The sequence below is a fragment of the Castor canadensis genome, chromosome 2 (genome assembly GCF_047511655.1).
Source record: "Castor canadensis chromosome 2, mCasCan1.hap1v2, whole genome shotgun sequence".
Lineage (NCBI taxonomy): Eukaryota > Metazoa > Chordata > Mammalia > Rodentia > Castoridae > Castor > Castor canadensis.
This window is the reverse complement of record NC_133387.1, coordinates 109,207,354-109,229,972: the sequence shown is the minus strand read 5'-3', so window position 1 is coordinate 109,229,972 and position 22,619 is coordinate 109,207,354. Positions and strand designations below refer to the sequence as shown.

The following is a 22,619-nucleotide window of genomic DNA, read 5'->3' as shown; positions in this document are numbered from 1 at the left end:
TTGGCTCCTTTGAGGGGCAGAAACTTTGGAATCGGAAAAGGATGGTGGGTATCTTTCGAGTGAGATAGGCAAATCCCTCACCCTGCGCCCTAGGACTCCAGCCTAAACCACCGTCCACCTTAATCTTGCCAAGGCACTTCTGCTTCATCGCCAAGACCCCTCCTGGGGAAAAGCAATTCCAAGACTGAGCTCTGCGGCGGGCGACCTGTCACCTCTTAGTGGCTCAGTGTTGGGCCGGGCTCAGGGGCAGGCTAAGGGGCACCTCCAATCTAGCGGTCTGAGGCGGGACCAAGGAGAGGGACCTTCCAGGCAGCAGAGGCCAGAGTAGGGAGGGGGTTTGGACTCTCTGGAAGCATTTAAGAAGTTACGAAAGAGTAACCCAGGCCTAGGAGGAGCCTTGTTATGCCGCTCCTCCCCCCTTTCCCAGTTCATTTCGCTCCAGGCAAGTGAGGAAGGGTTTATCTTTAATCTTTCTAGACATTCACAACACACACACACACACACACACACACACACACACACACACACACACCAACTCCACTGTGGAATTCTGCATTAAATCTTCGAGAAATAAGGCTAGGACCTAGGAAAGGACAGCTGTGTGCCTGGATGATGTGGTTTCTATGCAAGCTTTATAGCTCGAAACCGGGCCCGGCTCGCTGCATTCCCGCGGCTTGCGGCCAGTGACCAGGTCACTAACCACGACCGCAGGAGACCCCGTGGCCCGTGTTTAACTTGTACTTGACTCCCAGTGTATCCCACCATAATCTAAGATGTCTAAGAACCCGACACTGGGCAGGCTGCGCCCGCCCCTAGGGTCCAGCTTGTTAATCTAGCTCGATGCCGGAGTCCGGGCGGCGCCGGGCCGGGTGGGGGCCTCGGGGAGCCGGGGCGCGCGCGGGCCGCGGGGCTCAGTTTGTGCTGCTATTCTCTCCACAGGGACGGCGGCTCCCGGCTGGCGGCGGCGCGCCCCCGGGCTGTGAATGCGACTCGCCCCCTCATCCACACTCCCCGCCCGCCCGCCCGTCGGGACGTGGTAGGGGATGCCCAGCTCCACTGCGATGGCAGTTGGCGCTCTCTCCAGTTCCCTCTTGGTCACCTGCTGCCTGATGGTGGCTCTGTGCAGTCCAAGCATCCCACTGGAGAAGCTGGCCCAGGCGCCCGAGCAACCGGGCCAGGAGAAGCGCGAGCACGCGTCTCGGGACAGTCCGGGGCGGGTGAACGAGCTCGGGCGCGCAGCGAGGGACGAGGGCGCCAGTGCCCGGGACTGGAAAAGCAAGAACAGCCGTGGACTCGCCAGTAGGGAGGCGTGGAGCAAGCAGAAGCAGGCCTGGGCTGCTCAGGGCGGAGGCGTCAAGGCTGGGGACTTGCAGGTCCGGCCCCGCGGCGACACTCCGCAGGGGGATACCCTGGCCGCAGCCGCTGCAGCGGCACAGGACGCTATCAGCCCAGATTTTGCGCCCACTCCGGAGCTGCCCGAGGAGTACGCCTACCCAGACTACCGTGGCAAGGGCTGCGTGGACGAGAGTGGCTTTGTATACGCGATCGGGGAGAAGTTCGCACCGGGTCCCTCAGCCTGCCCGTGCCTGTGCACTGAGGAGGGGCCGCTGTGCGCACAGCCCGAGTGCCCGCGGCTGCACCCACGCTGCATCCACGTAGACACGAGCCAGTGCTGTCCTCAGTGCAAGGAGAGGAAGAACTACTGCGAATTCCGGGGCAAGATCTACCAGACTTTGGAGGAGTTCGTGGTAAGAGACCAACGCCCGTGCACCGGGCGACTTTGCACCTTCCAGGAAGGGGTGACAGGGCTTTGGTTTTGTTCTGTTCCCCGCTCCCCTTTGAAGAAGGATTGTTCTCTTGTTCTCAGGTGGGGAGCACTGTGCCCTATAACACAACCTCTCTTTGTAGTCAATCCTTATCTATTCCCCCCCTATTCACTATAAAAGGGTTTCATTAGCTATATGAAGCCAATAACAGTGAAACGATCTGCTCCAAGTTACTGGCTGCGCTTTCAACATGAATTTATTGCTCCTAGTTTAGAAGTGTTCAACGTGTTTTCATACACAGTGTTAATTTACCCTGCCGCTGGAGGTATATTCTTCAGTTAATAGCTAATTAAGGAAAACCATTCATATAAACGAGTCATTGCCCTAGATCTTGTGGTCAGGGTATCACGCAAAAGTTCTAAAAATTAAAAGAAGACGGAAGCATTTTTTGTTCATTAGGTTACAAAACATGGTGGATGGCAAAATCAAAAAGCCCAATTCGTGCTTGAAGGCGGTTTCATTTCAGAGGAGTAGTGGTAATATTCATAGGATCGGTCATTTCTCACATCCCTCTGTGGGGAGCTCAGGCTACATTTTTCGCATGCATTACTTTAAACTTCATGCCATGCTAGGAGGTACATTATCCATCTCCATTTTATGAAGAGGAAACTGAGACACAGGATATTTAAATAACTCGCTGAGGGCAGCCAGCTAGATGCCACAGCTCATGCATTTAAACCTCATACACGCCAATGTGAACGAAAAGCCCAGGGGGATGGATTTTCCCTGCAGAGTTGCTATCCAGCGTGAAATCTGTGCCCAGGCCGGGGACCTCAGAACTGCCTTGTTGGGCACGTGTGAGAGATTCCCAGGGCGTCCTGGAACCTGCAGCCTCTAAAGCAAAGTTTGGCAGGTCCCCTTAGGAAGAATCCTTTTGGAATCCCCTGTGAATTCTGTTTCTCACTTTCTTTCCTTTTTTTTAATTGGTGGGACTAGGGTTTGCTCTCAGGGCTTCTTGCTTGCAGGCGCTCTGCTGCTGGAGCCACACTTCCAGTCAATTTGGCTCTGGTTATTTTGGAGATGGGCGGGGGGTCTCATGAACTATTTGTCAGGGTTGGCCTTAAATGGTGATCCTCCCAAGTAGCTAGGATTACAGATGTGAACCCTGAGCCTGGCTTCTGTGAGTTTTGATGCCTGTGCATAGACTATGAAAGGACATTAATGACTTCTAGCAATGGATTACCCAGTGTAATAGAAATGAAAAGCCAGGAAAGGCTGATCTATAGATAATGAACAAAATGTGGTAAAGAGAGCTGAGATTTAGAGTTAGAAAACATGGGTTTCCATTCTGGCTTGGTCACTATCCAGAAGCAGTCTGAAACATAGTACATGTCATTTCTGAGTTCCTTTCTCTCCTCCGTGAGCAGAGGGACCAGCTATCGCTAAGGCTCACGGGCTGTTCATTGTTTAATTACTCATGTCTTTGACTTCAACCCTTTGGAGAAAGACAACTTTGGTGAGACTCTCATGAACCAGATCCAGGCAATACTACATCCAACCAGAAACTGCCCCCTCAAAATACTTCCTGTCTAAGGAGTAGTCTGCCAGATAGCTATCTCTCCAGATGTTTAAGATAACTAACAAAGTGCTTTGGGTTCATATGATAATAAAACTCTAATAAGTTGAAAGAGAAGCAGTTATTTTAAAAGAAATTAATAACATTTGTTGCTTGTGGTGTTTCTAGATTTTCATAGTCCATTTTTTTTAGAACAACCCCATGAAGTAAACAAAAATTATTAAAACTTTTTCTTTTGTTGGGGGGGAGGACACTGAACTTTGAACTCAAGGCTTCAAGCTTGCAAAGCAGGCAAGCTGTTGCTTGAGCCACACCTCCAGTCCATTTTGTTCTGGTTATTTTGCAGATGGGATTTTGCAAACTATTTGCCCAGGCTGATCTTGAACCTCGATCTTCCTGATCTCAGCCTCCCAAGTAACTAGTATTACAGGTATGAGACACCAGTGCCCAACTACAACTTTGGTCTAAAAAGCCCGAACATTTCTCAGAGTAGCCATGAGATCATGAGACAAAAAGAACTCAAAATTCCAGTTTTCTCATTCATTCCTAAGTGCTAGAAGTCATGAAGCTGCCTTTGCATACAGAGGAGGGGACTCTCTTACTTGCTTCCTGTTTGCAAAAACTGGTAAGATTGTGTTTCCAAACCCTGGGCATGAGAGATGATATTGACAAGAGGAGATTGAAAAAAATTGCAATCCTTTAAAGCCAGGAAAACTTGTTTAGAGTATTAAGTGCATCTTACATCTTCAAATGACATTTCATCCTTAACTTTCATATAGTCATGAGCAGATACTTGGATGTTGCAAAGTTGTTACCAAATTTTAACTGTATGATCTCCCATCCTAAGTAGCCTACATGAATGTGGTGGTGTGTGATATCACGTTAGTGTTAGGTACCTTTTTTGACATTTCCCTGATTTAGTGTGGTTTTCTGCAAGTTATTAGTGTCTCTATTTTTATTTTCTGCAAAATACAATAGAGGACACCACACACTGGTGGCAGGTATGGGGAGAATGAATGTAGAAATGTACAGGGTCAGCCTTGTGTCCATGGGGTTTGTGCACTGCAGTAAGAGAGATTTGTTGCCATGCTAAGGCCAAACCACAGCAATAGTTTACATGACTGCTCTGTGCAAGTGGGTCTCAGAAAGGCTACATTGGAATCTGTGGTTTGCCTAGCCTCACAAACCTGGGAAATGAAACAGGAATGTACATTCTAGCTGAAGTGCTTGGAGCTTCTCTGAAGAAAACTAATTCAAATGGAGATTGTGGAACAATAAGATTGGCTTGGTTGGAATTGTGTTAACCTTCCCACAGGAGGAAGTGAAAGGGAGGTGGTGGCTGGCTCTCTTCTTCTGGAGTTGCACTGTGCAGTAACTTCCTGTGAGAGGAAATTAACACTGAGAGAGGCTGTCTGTTGTGTGGATGTCTGAGGGTGAGCAGAAGGTAGAACTCCAGAGCTACCTGGGATATGCAGGGCATTTGGCTCAGGCAAGAGATTGATCAACTCCTTCGCTTCCTGTTCTTCCCTGTCCTGGGGCACATGTTTTTTTGTCACCTTCTCTGCCCAGTTTGCTGCATACTCCAACCCTCATTCTCCTTCCTTCTGGATTCCTTGAGCTGCAGCAAATCTCTTATTCCTTACAGGGAATTCGAGCTCAGCTAGAAACTGCTTGTAATAGAGCAATATCTTTGTTCCTTTAGGAATGGATGTCATTTTATTCGTATGTCAAAATAGAAATGAAAGTAGTCAGGAGTAGAGTTTTCTTCACTGCCTCTCCAGTTAGATTAACTATCTTGTTCTTCAACTTTTGGCAACAGACATCCAACTCTGAACAAGGAACCTTGTCTGTCTATATATGTACATATACATACAGCTACATATGCATATATATATAAAATAAATATATATAAAATATATATACATGTATATTTTTTTAATGAATAGTATTTCCATCTGCTTTTTTGTTCTTATGGTACATTAGTATGCTATATTAAAGTACAAAAAACTGAGTGGTATAAGCAACAGAAATTTATTGCCCGTAAGTACTGGAGATGGAAAGTCTAGGATAAAGGTATGTGCAAGGTGGAGTCCTTCTGAGGTTTCTCTCCTTGGCTTGTGGGTGGTCATTTTCTCTCTTGGTCTTTATCTGTTCTTCCCTCTGGACATTTCTGTGTCCAAAGTTTCTTTTCTTTCTCTTTTTTATTTTGGTGCTGGAGATTGAACTCAGGGCCTTGTGCATGCTAAGCAGATACTGTACCACTGAACTGCGCCCTCATACCAATTTTCTGTTCTTATAAAGGTATTAGTTGTATTGGATTAGACCCTACTCTAATGATCTCATTTTAACCTTAATTACCTATTTAAAAACTGTATTTCCAAGTCTAGCCACATTCTGAGGTACTGGGGTATAGGACTTCACTCTGAGAATTTGGATAAAATGCTGTTCAGCCCATAACATAAGGTGTCAGTGACCACAGGTGACCTCATAGAAATGGGCCCATGAAGAAACAAAAAAGGTGGCCTGGGGAAGGACACTGCAGCAAGTAGATTAGAAGGAAGAAAGTGTTTATAATGAAGGCATGGGGTGAGTGATAATAAAATCAATGTCAAATAAATATCTTGAGTTGCCTACCTTGCTCCTTCTGCCTATTCCATGTTGAGAATCACTTTAGAAGTACTATGACTTTTGTCAATGGATCCTTGTATCACAGTAACTGAAAGGTGACTTTAGGGGACTCCTTTGAACAGTTTTAAATCCTCCCAATGATTACCATACCGTCCAGTCCAGAAGCAAATCAAATCTGAAATTCATTAATCAAAAATAATTCTATTTTTTATCAACAGAATGTGGTGTTCCTTTCTTGGGAATTGTGGTCCCTTGGGGAACTGTGACCATCTAAATGGATATCTGCAACCTTGTTTCAGTGTTTCAAAGGACCTGGTGGATCATATGTGGCTCTCAGGATAACTTCACTTTTCTTTGCTTTTGGTTGGGATGGTATCTGTTCAGGATGATAGCATTGGTTATCAGAGCCATTCAGACTCTGAATGGCAATTGTGTGCATCTTTGAATAAAAAGAGAACAGGAATTATTAATCGGAGTTGCTTGCTAGACTGTCTTTCAAAGCTTGGGAACTATTTAGAGGAAGATAAATGAAAGGGGCCTTGCAGGCAAATTGATCTGGGACCACCGAGTTCAATCAAACCCTCTCCCACTGCTTTCACATTTGACTTACTATTAACCCCATTCCAAAATCTCATTTCTAGACTTTTATCAATGAAAAAAATTCTCACATGAAGCTTGGAAGCAAAACCTCCATCTAAATAGATCTTTATTACTGTCTTGAGAAAATGCCAGTAAAGAGAAAGACACCATGAATCATACTCTTCAGTGTAATAGCATTTGCATTCATTTGGCTGATGTTACTTAATCAAAAACAATGCTATTCTGAGATACCTTCACAAAATAAAAATGAATCAATATGCAATAGTTTATGCTGTTTTTTGTAAGTCAGTCTAATGGTGGTGTTTCCTCAGACTTTATTTGGTAAGATTTCTACAGATTCTGGACTGTCAGTGTCTATCTTTCTGTCCAAAGCCATATAAACAGTAACAATTTTTTTTTAAAGAGGAACCAATATGTCTTTTTGGAGTTTGCAAAAGTGTCTTAACTCAGGTGGGGACAGCACAATGTTAAAAACTCTATTTGCATTCTCAAGGCAACATTTGGTATTTAATAAAGGTTTGGCCTTGTATGAAAGAGCAGAAGAAACCAGTATTTATCCTGTTTTTTTTTATACAATGGACATAGGTATTTTCTTTGTCTTAAAGTTAAAAAAAGTTACATAACACAAGACAGGTAGATCATATAGCTAGTAAATGGCACAGCCAAGATTTGAGTCTTAGTCTCTTGGACTCTGATATTGGACAGTATCTTCATGACCACGCACTGATGACATGACATTTTGTGTGCAACAGAGAGAATGGGTCCCTGGAAAACAGGAGCATTTACACAAGCTTGGAGCACCAGACACACATTTGTGTTCAAGAAATGATTGACCCATTTGGCTAAGTATTTATGTGAATTTATGTCATGTTTGACTCAAGCCATCAAGAATAAAAATAGATGACTATACCCTTCAAAGTTTTAAATATAGAGTTGTAATGAGAATAAGAGCATTTAAACCTAGGTATTCTCCATTCAAGTGGCTATGCACAGAGCAGTAGGTCGAGAGGTGCTTAGGACCTCAAAGGTGACCATACCTGTGGCCTGAGAGCCACAGCAGCCTAAAGAGATCTTGTGACCAGGAGCAAAGACATTTGCTTGACTAGTGCTGATATTTAAGAGGTGAGAAGTTCATATTATATGAAGATTGTCTATTTTTTATTAAATGACAATGATTCCAAGATGGTAGCCCTGTTGTGTAATTGAACAGGGCTGTCTCTTGGGAGGGCTTTTGCTCCCCAGCTGGTCAAATCCCTACTTAGGAGGTATGTGACTCATCCCTGATTCTAGTTATGTAGACACAGGATTTGAAGTTTCACCTTAGAAAATGGGTGCCTTACTCAAAATCATAGTCATTTAGTATCCCAAGTTGGTTTGAAAATCTATAGGTCCAATGCTATCAGGTCTTGCCTCGTACATGTGGGACAGAGCTAGCTGTGGAGAGTGAGAGCACAAGATACATAGAGTTAAGACTGACTCCTTATTCTACTTCATTCTGTTCCCCTGGGGCAATTTTCAGGGCCTCATTGTTTTCTGGTAGCATAAAGTAGATATATGCTACATATCTCTCACATTATAAGGAAATGAGCTATACACAAGAGCAGTTTGAACCTATGAAATGCTGAACAAATTACAGGAAAGCCTGCTCCTGGAGGTGATGTGGATGTCCAGATGAGTTCTCTGCATGTACAGCTTGTAAAAGTGGTTGCTTCCTGGCATGGTTTGGATTCCTGGAGGGTTGTCTTGTAGACACCCTCATCATCAGGGGCTGGCTCATGGATCTGGGTTTTCCCATAAGCCATTGCCTACTGAGATAATGTGTTCCAACAGAAAAATCATTCTTGCATTTATTTGTTCTAAATATTTTGAATATTATGTGCCAGGTGCTAGGTTAGAGCAAACAGAGCTTCCAGTAGGCAGGCAGGGACACTGTGGTAGGATGGGTTGTGAGAGCATTGGGGGGGGGGCTTTGAAGGTGGTACACAGCTGGAAGCCATTCTCTTGTTTATTATTATTATTATTATTATTAATATTATTATTATAGAGTGTTGTTGATGGATATTTTTGGATGACAGAGGAGTCCTGGAGATGTTCTAAGGAAAAGAAAATAGTTCATTGTTAATATAACAATAGTGTGTTTGAGTGAAGGGTGTTTTTGTTTGTTTGTTTGTTTAATCTAGGCCCATATGTCCTGTAACCATCCTTCATATCCTTCATGGAACTTTTCTGACCACATAGCTGGAAATCCTCCTTGCTGCTCATTTGTTCCGAGGCTGAGATCCTGCCAGCTGGATCTCACTTCTTGTTCTATTTCTGTCGGGCACTGGGGTACAGCTAGAACATAGACTGCCTTTCGAATCTGTTGAGGATGATGCCAGGCATCAGCCAATTGCCCTGTAGGCTCTCCTAGAAGCACTAGGCCAGGGAAAATGCATAAGGATTGAAAGTTAAAATGCCCTTTGGTTTTTCACATTTCCAGTTATGGCAAAAGTGATGTTGTTTTAAACATTATGGGAACATTCCTTTCCTGGAAATACAGAAGATAGCCTGAGAACCCACCTTTTACAAACCTATGAAATCCTGGATATCACATAAAACTGTAACAAAATTGCTGACATATCAATTTATGCAAGAAAAATATTTATGTTAGCTCTTAGTTTTGGAGGTTCCAATCCATGATTGGTAGGCTACATGGATTTGGGCCTGTGGTGAGGCCCATCTTGGTGAGAGCACATGGTAGAGCAAAATCACTTACATCATGAGCCACAATTGCAAAAAGAGAGGAAAGGGTCCACAACCCGCTTCAGGAGCATACCTCCAGTGACCTAAGGATCCTTCACTAGGTGCCACCTCTTAAAGATTCCACACCCACCCCCCAGTAGTGAACCAAGACTTTAACACATGGATCTCTGGGGAGGAGGAACATTCTAGGTCAAAATCATAGCAACATATTTTAAAAAGTGCAGCTGAGATGGGAAAAAAGTAAGAGAAGTTAATTCCTAGAAGTGGAAGTTATAATCCAAAGAGTACTGTCTGCCTTAAAGTAGCAGCTATCTGAATGCTTCTGTTTGTCACTGGGGCTGTACTCTTTGGTCCAGCGTAGGGCACGTGATGAGTTCAGGCCCCATGTAGAGAGCATTATGAAGCTAGGGTTTCTCAAAGGGCCTCTCTTACAAAGGGATAGTGTGGGCAGGTATCCCTTGGTGGATCCCAGCACTGAGCACAGCAGAAAGACATGTTTATGTTTTCTTTGAGAGCCACTCTGCAGCATCCATGCCCACTTACAGGCATAGAAGCCAAGTCATGCCTTCCTGTGTGGTCCAAAAAATACCTAGTGAAATACTTATTTATTTTTTTTAGAAGGATCTTACCTAAGCAAACCTATGTAGGGGGAATGCACTCTCCACTAGGCTATAAGAAAAAAAAACCCCTACAAACAGCATTCCAAGAAATTAGACCTTGAAATAAAATTACGCCCAAGAATGGGCCGCATATATGCAAGAGTCAGTCGAGATAAAAGCAGTTGAATCAGACCCAGGTATTGATATGAAACAAGTATGCTCAATATGAGTAAAGAAATGAGTGCTAGAATAAAATGCCGGGATCAAGAGAAGAAATGTATCCCAATACTAGTCAGCTTTGAAGAAGAATCAAATGCAACTTGTGCAAATGAGTAATATCAAAGTGGGAATTAATATTTAATGGGTAGGCTTGACAGCAGTAGATTAGCTACCAATAAAGAGAGAATTTAGTGAGTCAGCCATAGGTTGGAGGAAGTTAGCCAGGGTGGAATGTACATAGATGGATGTAGGAAGAAGACAGTCACCACATGGAAGAGAGCAGGAGAAGGTCTACCAGACACCCCACGGGATGGGAATTCCAATGGAGATAGCAGAGACTGGAGAGTCCAACACTTTCTTGTTGAGTGACAGTGATCTTTCTGATTCAGAAAACCCTGTGAATCTAAAGAAAACTAGATAAAAATTAGCCTATACCTAACCATATCACAGTGAGACCGTAGAACACCAAAGGCAAAAGAAGGATGTTCAAAGTCGAAAAAGAGCATTCACAACAGCAATGAGTGGCTGGCTGACCTTGGAGTTTGGTCAGCAGTTAAAAGCACACTGCAGTAGGAGAACATTAAGGAACAGAGAGGAACATGCATTAATCTGATTTTTGTATCCACCAAGACTGGAAGGAGCCCAAACAAAGATAATTTTAAACAATAAAAAGTCAGCCATGGGATGTACACCTACAGTCCTGGGTGCTTGGGAGTCTGAAGCAGGAGGGCCACTTGAGTTCAGGAACTTCAGGCCAGCCTGAGCAACACAGCAAGACCTCTTCTCAGGATTAAAAAAAAAGATTTTGCTTTCAAGCTAGGTCCACTGAATGAAGTTTAAAATGGAACCTAAATGATGAGTTCAGAAAGAAGGAAAATATTTCCAGAAGCAAAGTCACAGATATAGTTAAGGAGTAAATAAAACCCATTGTTTACCAAACCAAAGAACAGTGGTGGTGGTAGGAGCAAGGAGGCATTGCCTGCCTTCCCTAAGATACACTTGCAGTGTGTGGGGACATCTTTAGTTTTTGGTTGTCACTTTGGAAAGAGGGAAAGTGTAGAGGGTACCACTGACATCAGCTGTTGGAGGCTAGAATCTTACTGTGTGGAGAACAGCTTTGGATAACCCATACCAGGAGGAGGTGGTGGGGGACCAGGTGTAGACAACACACAGGAGTGTGCACTACACAGTGAGGCCTCCAGGGTCATGAGCAGCAGCCGGGGTGTAGCAAATGCATCTGAGCATAGCTGGGGTTGAGCTGTCTTGCACTGAAGTTTAAGTTGGGAAATTTAAGCAGTAAAAGCCATTAAGTGAAACTTTCATGTGTTCTTGGGAGGCAGGTTCTGGGGTCATCTTAGCTTTAGGTCGAATCATGAAGTGGTGGACATACACAAAGGTCTCTCCTGCTGCCAGAGGCTGCCCATTCCTCAGTGACACCAAGCTTTGTTCCACCACAGGGAATTTTTCCCTGCCTTTTCGTAGGGAAAGTCAGAATACTTCAAAATGATCTTTTCTCCTTGGGTCCCTGTTCCTTTTGGGCACTGAGCAAACCAGAAGTAAGTAGTACCCCCAACCACACCAAACAGACTGGTTCTTCTGTACTGTGCTGTGGCTGGACACTAAGTCCTCTTGTTCAGTTTTAAAAACAGTTTTGCTGTTGTTATTGTTACTGGGGTTTGAACTCAGAGCCTTGCTGTTGCTAGGCAGGTGCTCTACCACTTGAGCCACATTCTCAGCCTTTTTTTTCACTTTAGCGATTTTTCAGGTAGAGTCTTATAGTTTTGCCCAAGGCCAGACTATGCTCCTATGTAGCTGGGATTACAGATGTTTACCACAATGCCAAGCTTGTTGGTTGAAATGAGGGGCTCATTAACATTTTGGCCTGGCCTGGCCTTGAACTGCAGTCCTTCTAACTTTTGTCTCCTGAATAGCTGGGATTACAAACATAAGCTACCACGCCTGACTAAAAAAAGTTTCTTGTTATATTACATTTGAATTTTGTGTGCTTTTTATAAAGATACCACAATATTTTTGTTATAGGAGGCTTTAGATAAAACACAATCAAATGAGTTTCAAGCAAGTTACCACTCTTACTTATTAATTACTTTTGGTGTGTCAGGAGCCACAGCTGACCTCCGAGTAGCACTCTTGCACAGGTGACAGTCACACTTAGAGACACAGGAACCCCAGCCAGCAGAGCAGCTGGGACTGGATGCCTTTATCCCCATGGCTGTGGTCAGCATGTAACCTGCAGGAAGTTCACACCCTCTTCTCAAGTGGGGCAGGACTGCCTGACTACTTTGGTGTCCACTGACTGGTGGCTTAGCGAGCTGTGTCATATATGCACAAATGTCAGGGGTGGAGAAGTTGAAAACCAGAAAGAATTCTGACAAGGCCGTTTCTTCCCTTGGGCACAAGGAGCAGAAGAGGCAGGTGGCCTGAGGGACACTGTGCTCTGAAGTAGTCCTCAGCTCAGCTTGGGATAGTATCTTGCTGTTGGCTGGCCGAATTCACTTCTAGGCTCCCACTGTCCTCTGGGAAGCAAGAAAATCAGCTCATCTTAATTCCGCGTAACAGGGCCATTGCTTCTGCATGTCTGAGTGCATTCAACCTTTCTGGCTGAATGAGCCTGGAGTTCCTCTTGGCCACATATGAAAGTATTACCAGAGGACCAGATGACTGATGGGAAGCCTTCCCCACCTTCCCAGTTTCCACACAAAATCACGAGGCTTGAGATCCACAAACATGAAAAGCATTTCAAGGAGTCTCCCAAAGTGAAAGTTTTAGCAAGCATTTATTTCAGTACAACAGGATAAAGTACAGACAAGGTAAGAGCAGGGGAAGGGAAAGAGGAGAGAAGCATTTCCTGTTCTCCACGCAGGAAATGAAAGCAAAGACTCAAATGGTGGTCCAGTATCTGTGGGCTTATACTTTCCTAGGATAGGAGAATCCTTGTCACCAGAAGTCTGGCAACCCTAACCATTAGATAATAGTTCTGGGTACCCAAGATGGGTGCTGTTTATTATCATAAAATATCGAGATGTTACCTAAGCCTTCATAAAACACAGAGACAGTAGGTGAGTTTTAGCACTTCCCTTTGCCAGAGAAGCCTTTTTATCTTCCATCCAAGGATCCTTGCAGCTTGTAAACATCTCAAAGGGGAAAGCAGAAGCATGTACCTCCTCTGTGTCCCCCCTGTTCCTGTAACTTAGCATCTAAAAGGGGAGGGATGGGATAGAGCTAGCTGCTTTGGCTCTCCAGCCTTGACGTCCTTGTTCCAGTGTCTGAGTCTAGCCCTTTAAATATTTATTAAAATAGTATAATTTCCCTGACTCCTCATCTATCTATCCTGCCTCAGAAGTATGAGAAATATATTCACCTGTCCAAACTCAAAGAACAGCCTGAGAGATGTGAAGTACAGTGAAAGCAAGACTTTAATGACTGTCTTGCAAAATCAGGTGTCTGGTGAGCCAGGCACAGAGAAGTTACAATAGGCATTTTATTCCCTAGTGTGCAGGTCCCTCCCCGTTCCTCATTGGCTGAGTACTACTGGGTGGGGTGGTGTACAATCTTCCCAGAAGTCACCTAAATTTTCTTAGTTCCTACTGAGTTATTTTAAAATGTGCCTCTCTTGGGATTGGTCGAATTTTAAAGTGGATTTAAGTCTCCACCTCTCTTTGTCTCTTTTGGTGGGAAGGCCTCCCTGTGATACGTACTTTCTGGCACATACATAGTTTTTACCCATTTTGTCATTTTATTGTGGTTTACCCTCCCAGTTTACCCCTCCCTTGTCAGTAGACCCTTCCCCCAAATCCTGTTGGTGTCTTCCCAGATGCATGAGCTTTGTTACATCTATAAATGGCCATGTAAGCAAGTTCTCAGTAATTTTCCATTCAGGGTTAATTGTTTTGCCTTGAAAATGGACCACCACTGACTTTATCTCCAACAATTAGGACAACAATTAGGACATGGCTACTTGGAGTAAAAACATGGTTACGTGGCATAGAGGGACTTTGCATGGAGTAAAACCCCATGCCAAAGGACTTGGTTACTTGGGGACCCTGATGCAGTGCCTTGCTCTAGTGTTGGAATGCTGAGAAAAGGCCCTGCTCTGAGCAGAGGGACAGGACAGGGGTGTGAGCCATCAGTGGGCTGCTCCATCCCATGTGGGCCAGGCTTGCTGAAGAAATGTCAGCCCATGTTCCCCAGGGGCTGTAACAAGATAGACAGACTCTAATATCATCCAACAGTTTATCTGTCATCCAACAGCTGGGGGCGGTAAACCCTGTGTCTGGGCCCCACCAACTTTTGGCAAAGTGACACACCTTCAGGCATCATTATTCCTTGCTTAAGGGGACCACTGTTATCTTAGATGCCATCTGGGATGTGGGATGCCTAGTTGTTTTCTTCTGGTGGAAGTGAAAGGCACAGGAATATGGGTATTATTTATTTTATTTTTTTTGGTGGCACTGGGGTTTGAACGCAGGACCTCACGCTTGCTAGGCAGGCATTCTTACCACTTGAGCCACTCTGCCAGCCCTCTTCTTTTTGTGATGAGTTTTTTTGAGATAGGGTCTTAGGAATTATTTGCCCGGGACTGACTTCAAACCATGATCCTCCTGAATTTTGTCTCCTGAGTAGCTAGGATTGCAGGTGTGATCCATATGTGCCCCCTCTGCATATGGGTTTTAATGTATTCAAGTCTCCCACTTGGCCACAATCCCACAACTTCCTAGTTGGCACCTAGTTCAATGCCTCATTTTCTTACTTGGCTGATCCTGAATTTGAATTTGTGGTCCCCAAGAGAGAAGCAGCCCCCAAGCCATACACAAAGCCTACTCTCTGGAGGACATTTGAGTTTGGCTGTTTATATGTTAAGTGGAAACTAAGCTCTCTGTTTTATCCTTCTAAGGACAACTTAAAGGTTAGGGTCAGCAGAAGAAAGTAACTATCTTACTAGAGGGTGGTCTCAGAAGATCCTGGTCAAGATCTCAGGTTCGTGTGTTTCAGAGCAAAGTGTTGGACAGAGACACAGATTGCAAAGCAGTAGCAAAATTTTACCAAAAGGAAAAAATAGGCCCCACAAAAATAAGTTGTGGGCTCTGGCCAGATGGCACAGAAGCCCCAATCTTTGTTCAAGGAGTAATTTATAGGTTGTATAAGCAAATTGTGGGAAAAATCTGGGCAGTCTTTGCAGGAGGGAAAAAGATAATGACAGTTGTGATTGACAAGGTCTAATTGTATAGCAGGGAGTATTCTGCACAGGCACTTATGCTGATTCCCAGGACTTTAATTGTATGTGTGAAGTGTGACCAGTATTCATAGTCTTATGTAGAGGGCATTACCTGAGAGGTCAGATGGAGGACAGATTCCCCCTTTACCAGACAGACTATTTTCCAGTCTGAACTGGTCAAGAGACACCATTGTCTTTTGGGGGAGTTTCCAACTGAAATGGAATTCAGAACTGCAATTCTGACCATAAAACGATTATTAGAGGGAATGTCCAAGGATGGTTCTGGGCAGAGACAAGGAGGAATTCAGTATGGAGTGATGTTTTGCTAAGGATGGTTGAGTCTCATGGTGGTTTTTTTCTTTCCCTGTTACTAGACTGCCTCAGTTGGTCATGTCCATATCTCATAAGGAATTCATTTAGGAATCTATGAGTGAGCAGATTATAATTCTAGAAGAATTTCAACATCAGTAGGTTCCCCAAGTGGGAGGCAAGAGGCCCCTTCCTGCCTGGGCCCAATGCCTGAGTGAGGCCCTGAATCTGGCTGCCTACAGCCCTGTGGACCTGGGACCTGAAACCTGTTTGTTCTCTTACCTGGGCGCTGTTTACAGCAGGCCAGAGTGAGAAGTGCATCCCTGCCTCCAGAGCAGACAGGGAGGTGCTGACAATAGAAGCCTTGCTTATTGTAGGCACATTCATTCTCACTGTACCCACAAAGCCTGCAGGTTCCAGAAGTGAGCCTCAGGGCTGGGCCATCAACCCAAGTCTTCTTCCTATTCAGCTCTTTGCCACCAAATAAATACACTGTGTAAATACCACCAGCATTTCTCCTCTCCCAACTGACCTGGGTGAATTCCTGTGAGATGTGTATTAATCTGACGATTTGAAAGACTTTCGTACACCAAGGTCTTCCCTTGAGCTACAGCGTAAAGAGGGCAAAGTTGCTGGTTGGTGCCTGAGAAGAAAGCTGTGTCTTTCGCCTTGTGTTGTCAGGCTGCTGTTCTGTAAGTCTGCCATGTGGTCTGTGGAGTTGTTTTCTTCCTGACAGCTTCTGGGGACAGTTCTTAATTAAGTCCCTTTGTGTGCAAATCCATTCTCTGTCAGAGCAGGAGAGAGAAAAAACATTCTTTTCTGAAGGACCCAATGCAGTCAGGCTCTCTGCTGCTTGTGTTGGAGTTTAAAACAGCCATGTGATAACTAAGTCCACTGCCCCTCAAGGGGGAAGGGAGCCTTTCTGTGCTGGTCCTGCTAGATGAAGGGACATAGACAGCAGGGGCAGCTGATACCCTCACAGTCTTGGAGACCCAGATTGAGGGCAGGGGCCTCCCAGTGAACAGTAAGGTTGTGCAGCTGGTCAGGTTTGGAAGAAGGGTATGGTGATGTCTTGGAATCATTTGATAAAACAATTTTAGGAAAGAGATCTGAAGCAGGGCTGGGGAGATACCTAATTCCAGGTGACTCTTGTAAAAAGGAAGTGTGTCACTTCAAGCTGTGTCACTTCTGGCTACCTTACAGATGAAACTGGAATTTTGGACCCAACTCCGAAATTCCTGAAATCTCATACGCCAGGTCTGGCTACCCTCCCCTAAAAGTCAAACAGAGAAGCCTGGTGAAGGCAGAGAAAGGTTTATTACACAATTCAGGACACACTATGGGAAAGGCAGAGTATGCACTCAGCCATCTTCAGCCATCTTCAGGGTAGACAAAAGAATGGAGGCAGGGGACAAAGGTATGAATAGTTAAACAGTCCCAGTCATAGGTGTGTTCTGGTTGATCTTTATCTCAGTCCAAGGGTTCCAGAGAAGATGTCATCACTGTCATTACTTGAGGGGAGTGATCTGGTTCCCATGAGATGACTGCTCCTGCTCCAGGGTGCAGCCTCATCATTACTGGTCATTGTCCTCATTTGGAGGGGTATCTGTCCTGCAAGGCTCTGCTGATCCTATGGGAAGTTTCAGTCCCTTGTCACACAGATGTTATCAGTTCTGTCTTTTCTGGAATCCAAGGTGATCACAAAGTGACTGCAAAGAGAATGGCTTAGAGCAAAGACATACAAAATGGAGGCAGGGATGCCAAGCTTCTCCTGTTTTTAGTTAATTTGTGAGCCCAAATAAGGAGCCAGTGTTTTTCAGCAAAAGCAGTTTGAGCACCTCTTACATAGGTATCTGCCCTTTCTTAAGGAACAGGATTTCTTTGTGGTCCAGGATGCCTACGAGGCCTGACTGCGTATTAGTGAGGACTTTCTAGGGATGGCTGAGTAGTAGGAGCAGACCCGAGTGCAGGCGACTGCCTGTCTTGGCAAGATGTGTGGGTTTGTTTTTACTGTCTCAAAGCATTTTTCTCCAGCTCTGAAATAACACAGTGTCAAGTTATCAGCACTAATATGACGTTGTTTACATACAAGGGACTTGGTGACATTCTGCATCATGCTTAAAATGTGAGCTGGACACAGGTTTGATAGTCTGAGCAGCTAGAAAGGACACTTCTGCCACCTGGTGACGAAACCATGATAGTGACTTTGGAAGGCTGCGTGTTCTGGGCCAGTTGGAGAGGACAAGTTCTGTTGTTGTTTTGCTTTTAGTTCCTGCTTCTGGCAACTTGTTTCTTAGTCTGAGCTCATCAGAATAACCACACAGTGTGGGGGAAATGAACAGAACAATTTTCAGATGTGTTAGCCTTGCTATCGTTGTCTTTAATTTGAGAGGATTTCCTGGTTTCCCACATCTGCAGAAGGCTGAACACATGTATGCTTATTAATTTAAGCCTTCTAAGTCTCTTTTGGGACAACCCAGACTTTGGGAGTGTCAGGAACCTAACCATTTTGGGGTAATTCCTTGGGATTTCAGGAGTTCTGCTTTAAGACATCACCCACATCTTATTAATCCCAAGCGGGAAGGACTTCTGTAGCACCAGTGTGTGAAGAAGGGCACCTTATCCCGGTGGTATCTCCAGCATCTTACCTTGTCTCTTGCTGCAGAGCCTGGCCCACTGTGAGGAGATGCCACAGGTAAGTGTTTTCTTGGAGCTTCTCCCTAGCTATTGGACAGAGTTGTGGACCTGGGCATGTGCAGTGCTAGGTGTTGGGTTCTTTCCTCTCCGCATCTGTTCTGACCTAACTCCCTCAGGGCTCAGAGTCCCCAGGGATCCCTGCTGTGTTCTGTACCCCAGGAGGGATTGGGTAGGGCCTGTCTTCTGTTACAACACCTGGGTGACTCCTGTGCTTGGGGGTTCTGGCACCATTTTGTAGACTGGCTTTCTCTCAGATGCCTCCAGGGTCTCCAAAATCCACGTGGGGGTGTGGGTACTGGCTCCACACACCCCCTATCACACTCACACTTCATACTGCACTCACATCGCACTCCCAGTCCTAGGGAGAGGTTTCTCACTGCCCCCTCCACTAACCTAGGTTGGTTCGATCCCAGGACATGGCATTTAACCTCTTGCCCTTGCCTTTTGCCCTGTTTCCTTCCTCCCCCCTTCAGGTCCTTGTTTCCAACACCAGAGATGTCTTACCTTCCTTGTAATGTCTCCTTAAGTCACATTTTTTTTGTTGTTGTTGTTCTTTCCACTTTGTGGTAGAACCTCCTGACTTTAACTGTTGGGTGTCTGAAAAATCTAGCTCCAGAAGTGCTGGAAACAGCCACTTCCCTCCTGGAAAGCTTCATTGTAAGGCAAGCAATTAGTGTTATTTTTTTCTTTTTTGGCAATACTAGGGTTTGAACGCACAGCCTCGTGCTTGCTAGGCAGGCACTCTACCACTTGAACCATTCCGCCAGCCTAAGCAAGCAATTAGGCACTGGTTCTAGGTTGTGTCTGATCTTTGCAAAGCTAAGGCTTGGCTTCTCTGCACAGGGGAGGGAGGGCCAGAGAGGAGACACTGACACCAAGGATATGTGGACTGGCATTGCGGCTGAGTGCATTTGGCCCTTCACATGTGTGGGCTCGAGCATCTGTGGGTTCTACCGACTGCATATGGAAATTACTCAAAGAAACCTGCACCTTTTCTTTTCATTGCTCCCTAACTTCTGCTTGCGTAGTAATGACATTGTATTAGCTGGGCATAGTGGTGCCCAGTTGTAACCCCAGCTCTCAGGAGCCTGAGGTTGGAGCATTGAAAGTCCCAGGCCAGCTTGGGCTACATGGTAAGATCCTGTTTTAACTGTAGGAGTATTATAAATCATCTAGAGTGATTTAAAGTATATGGGAAAATATGCATATGGTACATGTAAATAGTACACCATTTTAGGGACTTGAGTCCCTATGTTTTGGTGTCTATGATGGTTCTGGAATGTGTCCCAAATGGATACTGAGGGACATTGTGATAACTTCCTCTGACTGCTGGAATTACTAGCAGTTCACACCTGTTGAGCACCTAAGCATGTTGTGACCATTAGTTTATTTAACCATCCCCATCTTTCAGATAAGGAAATGGAGGCACCTGAGGTCACATAGTCAGTCAGGGGCAGAATTGGCCTTGGACTCTTAAGTCTGTTGTTTACTTCCACCATACACCTCACCACTGCACTCACACTTTGATCTGTGGCCATATGGACCCCTGACTGTGTGGTTTCTAGACTGTCTTCCTCCTTCCCCTTTGCCATGTGAAAACATGGAGGCACAGCAGGTGAGGTGACAGGCCTGGCATTCTTCTGTGTTAAGTGTGAAATTCCTGTGCTGTTGCAATATAGGGGTAGAATCCTGGCTCCTTGACCACCTATTCTGACCTTGCTCTTGCTCAGGGAAGACTGGAAACCTCCCATCCTGGTGGCCAGAGGCCTTCTCACAGTGGCAGCCAGCTTTGCATTTTTCCTGAGCTTGGCTGGAGGAGGATGACGTCTGGGCTGCTGAACAGCTGTGCCTTGTAGGAGCCCCTGGTGGTTTCAGGAAATTAAAGTGTTGCCACATAGGTTGGTGTAACAGGTCTGGGAACCAGTGCCTTGCTTCCTGCTGACTGCCTAGAAGCATCTTTTTTTTTTTTTCCTAGCACTGGGATTTGAACTCAGGGCCTCACACTTGCTAGGCAGGTGCCCTACCACTTGAACCACTCTGCAAGCCTTGCTTTTTTGTTGGGTATTTTGGAGATAGGATCTTGTGAACTATATGCCCAGGCTGGCTTCGAACCATGATACTATTGATCTTTGCTTCTGAGTAATTAGGATTACATGTGTGTGCCATTGGTGCCTGGCTTTTTTTTTTTGTCCTTTTGAGGCAGGGTCTTTCTGGGTAGCCCAGACTGGCCTCAGACTCCTGCCTTTCCCTCCACAGTGTTGGAATTACAGGTATGCACCCCCTCACCCAGCTGCTGAAGCATCCCTGAGTCCGGTCCTCTGTGGTGAGTACCAGGAGGACCCTATGAGAGGCCCCAACAGAGCAGCGTTAAATGACCTGGTTCAGGTTGATAAGTGGGGTTTCGGATATTTCCTGGCACAATTTAAGTAATTATTAAATGTCCTTTGATGAATATTGAGTATTTTTAAAAAATTTTGTGTTCAAGATATTTCAAATGTGCCTAAGTTATTTTGCACATTTAGTTTGTTTCTAGGCAGGCACACTACCACTTGAATCACTTCATCACCCTTGCACATTTGTTTCTGATCCTCATTTTTTTCAATGAAATAAAAGAGCACAGAAAAAACTAAGCTTTCCTGCCGGGCACCAGTGGCTCACGCCTGTAATCCTAGCTACTCAAAAGGCAGAGATCAGGAGGATCAAGGTTTGAAGCCAGCTTGGGCAAATAGTTCTCAACACCTTATCTTGAAAAACCCTTTAGAAAAAGGGCTGGCAGAGTGGCTCAAGGTGAAGGCCCAGAGTTCAAGCCCTAGTACTGCCCCAAACCCCAAAACAACTAACTTTCCTTCCCATCCCCTCCCTTTCCTTCCTCTTCAGAAATCCCTGCCATAGTGAGGTCGTACATCAGCCTTCTGCACAGACCATTTCGTTTCCCTCATGAGCCCACCCAACAGGCGTGGGCGATACCTGGTGTGTATGTTCTCAATGAGCATTGTATTTACCTGTATCACCTGAAGCCAAATGTGTCCTTTTGCAATTTGCTTTTTTTCCTGCTTATGTTTTTGAGATTCATCTATTTAGTTTCCTGCATAAATATTCATTAATGTCTGCCACTGGCTCATTCCAGCTGATTCATCCAGGAGTGTGCTCATCTCTTCTCTTAATTTATCTGTATTATAAACTGTTAGGGTTCTAGGTGGTCCATGCATCTAAATAGTACCCCATTATTTCACTTCCAAATTTGTAACCAGCTGGGAAATGACACAGAGACAGGGATTGGCATCCTGAGCTTGGATGTATAACCACACAGACAGGGTGTTGCCAGCAGACCAGGGCCACGTCTACACCTTGGTAATTAGAGCAACTGCAGATACAGCCTATAGGCAGAACCTACAAGCTTATAAAAGGAAGGCAGAGAGGCCCTAGTCCTGTGGAAGAGCTGACAGCCAAGGAAAGCAAGAGCAGAGGGGCCCAGTGGAGCTGCCTGTGCTGAAGGCAGGAAGAGAAGCTGCCAGGACTTCTTTGACATCTCATCCTTTTATCACGACCTTGGGTATCACAGTCCAATGTCCCCATGTTCGTTTGCATACCAGCAAATCTAAGAATTTCTCTTAGCCAAAATGCGATGGCATTGGACAGTCTGATAGTGCAAATGAGAATTTAATAAGATGGGACATTCTTTCGTATATTAATTAACTATTCAGATTGCCTCTTTGGTAAATTGCTGTGTAATAAGCTTTGCTCATTTTTCTTTTCAGTTCTTAAAAATAATTCACAGTTGATTTAAAGGATTTCTTGAATATTCTGGATACTTAGACTTGACAGTTGCACCATGATAGCTCCAGCAACAACAACTGGCTTTGTGTGCCTTCAGTCATATTCCCAAGACAGTCTGTTAGTGTCCAATCAGTACAACAAAATACCTGAAACAATTAACTTATAAAGAGGAAAGGTTTATTTCAACTCACATGATCCATTGACCTCCAGGCTTCTGCACTCAGGGTGATGCAACATATCATAGAAGGAATTGGGTCAGAGCTGAACCACTCACCTCTTGGTTAGGAAGCAAAAGTGAGTGAGGAAGAGACTGAGGTTCCACCCTCCCCTCCAGGGCACACCCCCAATGACCTACAGACCTTCCACTAGGCTACACTTCTTAAAGGTTCCATCACCTCCTAGTAGTACCACCCTAGATCCAAATCTCACACACATGGGCCTTTGGGGTGTGTTTAAGATGCAGACTCTAGTAG

General features: G+C 45.0%; 1 protein-coding gene across 4 annotated transcripts in view; it reads left to right on the top strand.

The window, feature by feature from the left end:
* The first annotated feature begins 1,030 nt into the window (after nucleotides 1-1,030).
* Nucleotides 1,031-22,619, top strand: part of Vwc2 (von Willebrand factor C domain containing 2) — a 179,402-nt gene continuing 157,813 nt past the window's right edge. For all 4 annotated transcript variants that reach the window (XR_012445327.1, XR_012445328.1, XM_074065520.1 and 1 more), the window contains exon 1: nucleotides 1,031-1,748. Coding sequence is in view for 2 of the 4 variants with exons in the window: in XM_074065520.1 (XP_073921621.1) it covers nucleotides 1,044-1,748 (705 nt within the window). In the remaining 2 variants the exon portion in view is untranslated. The remainder of the gene's footprint in view (nucleotides 1,749-22,619) is intronic.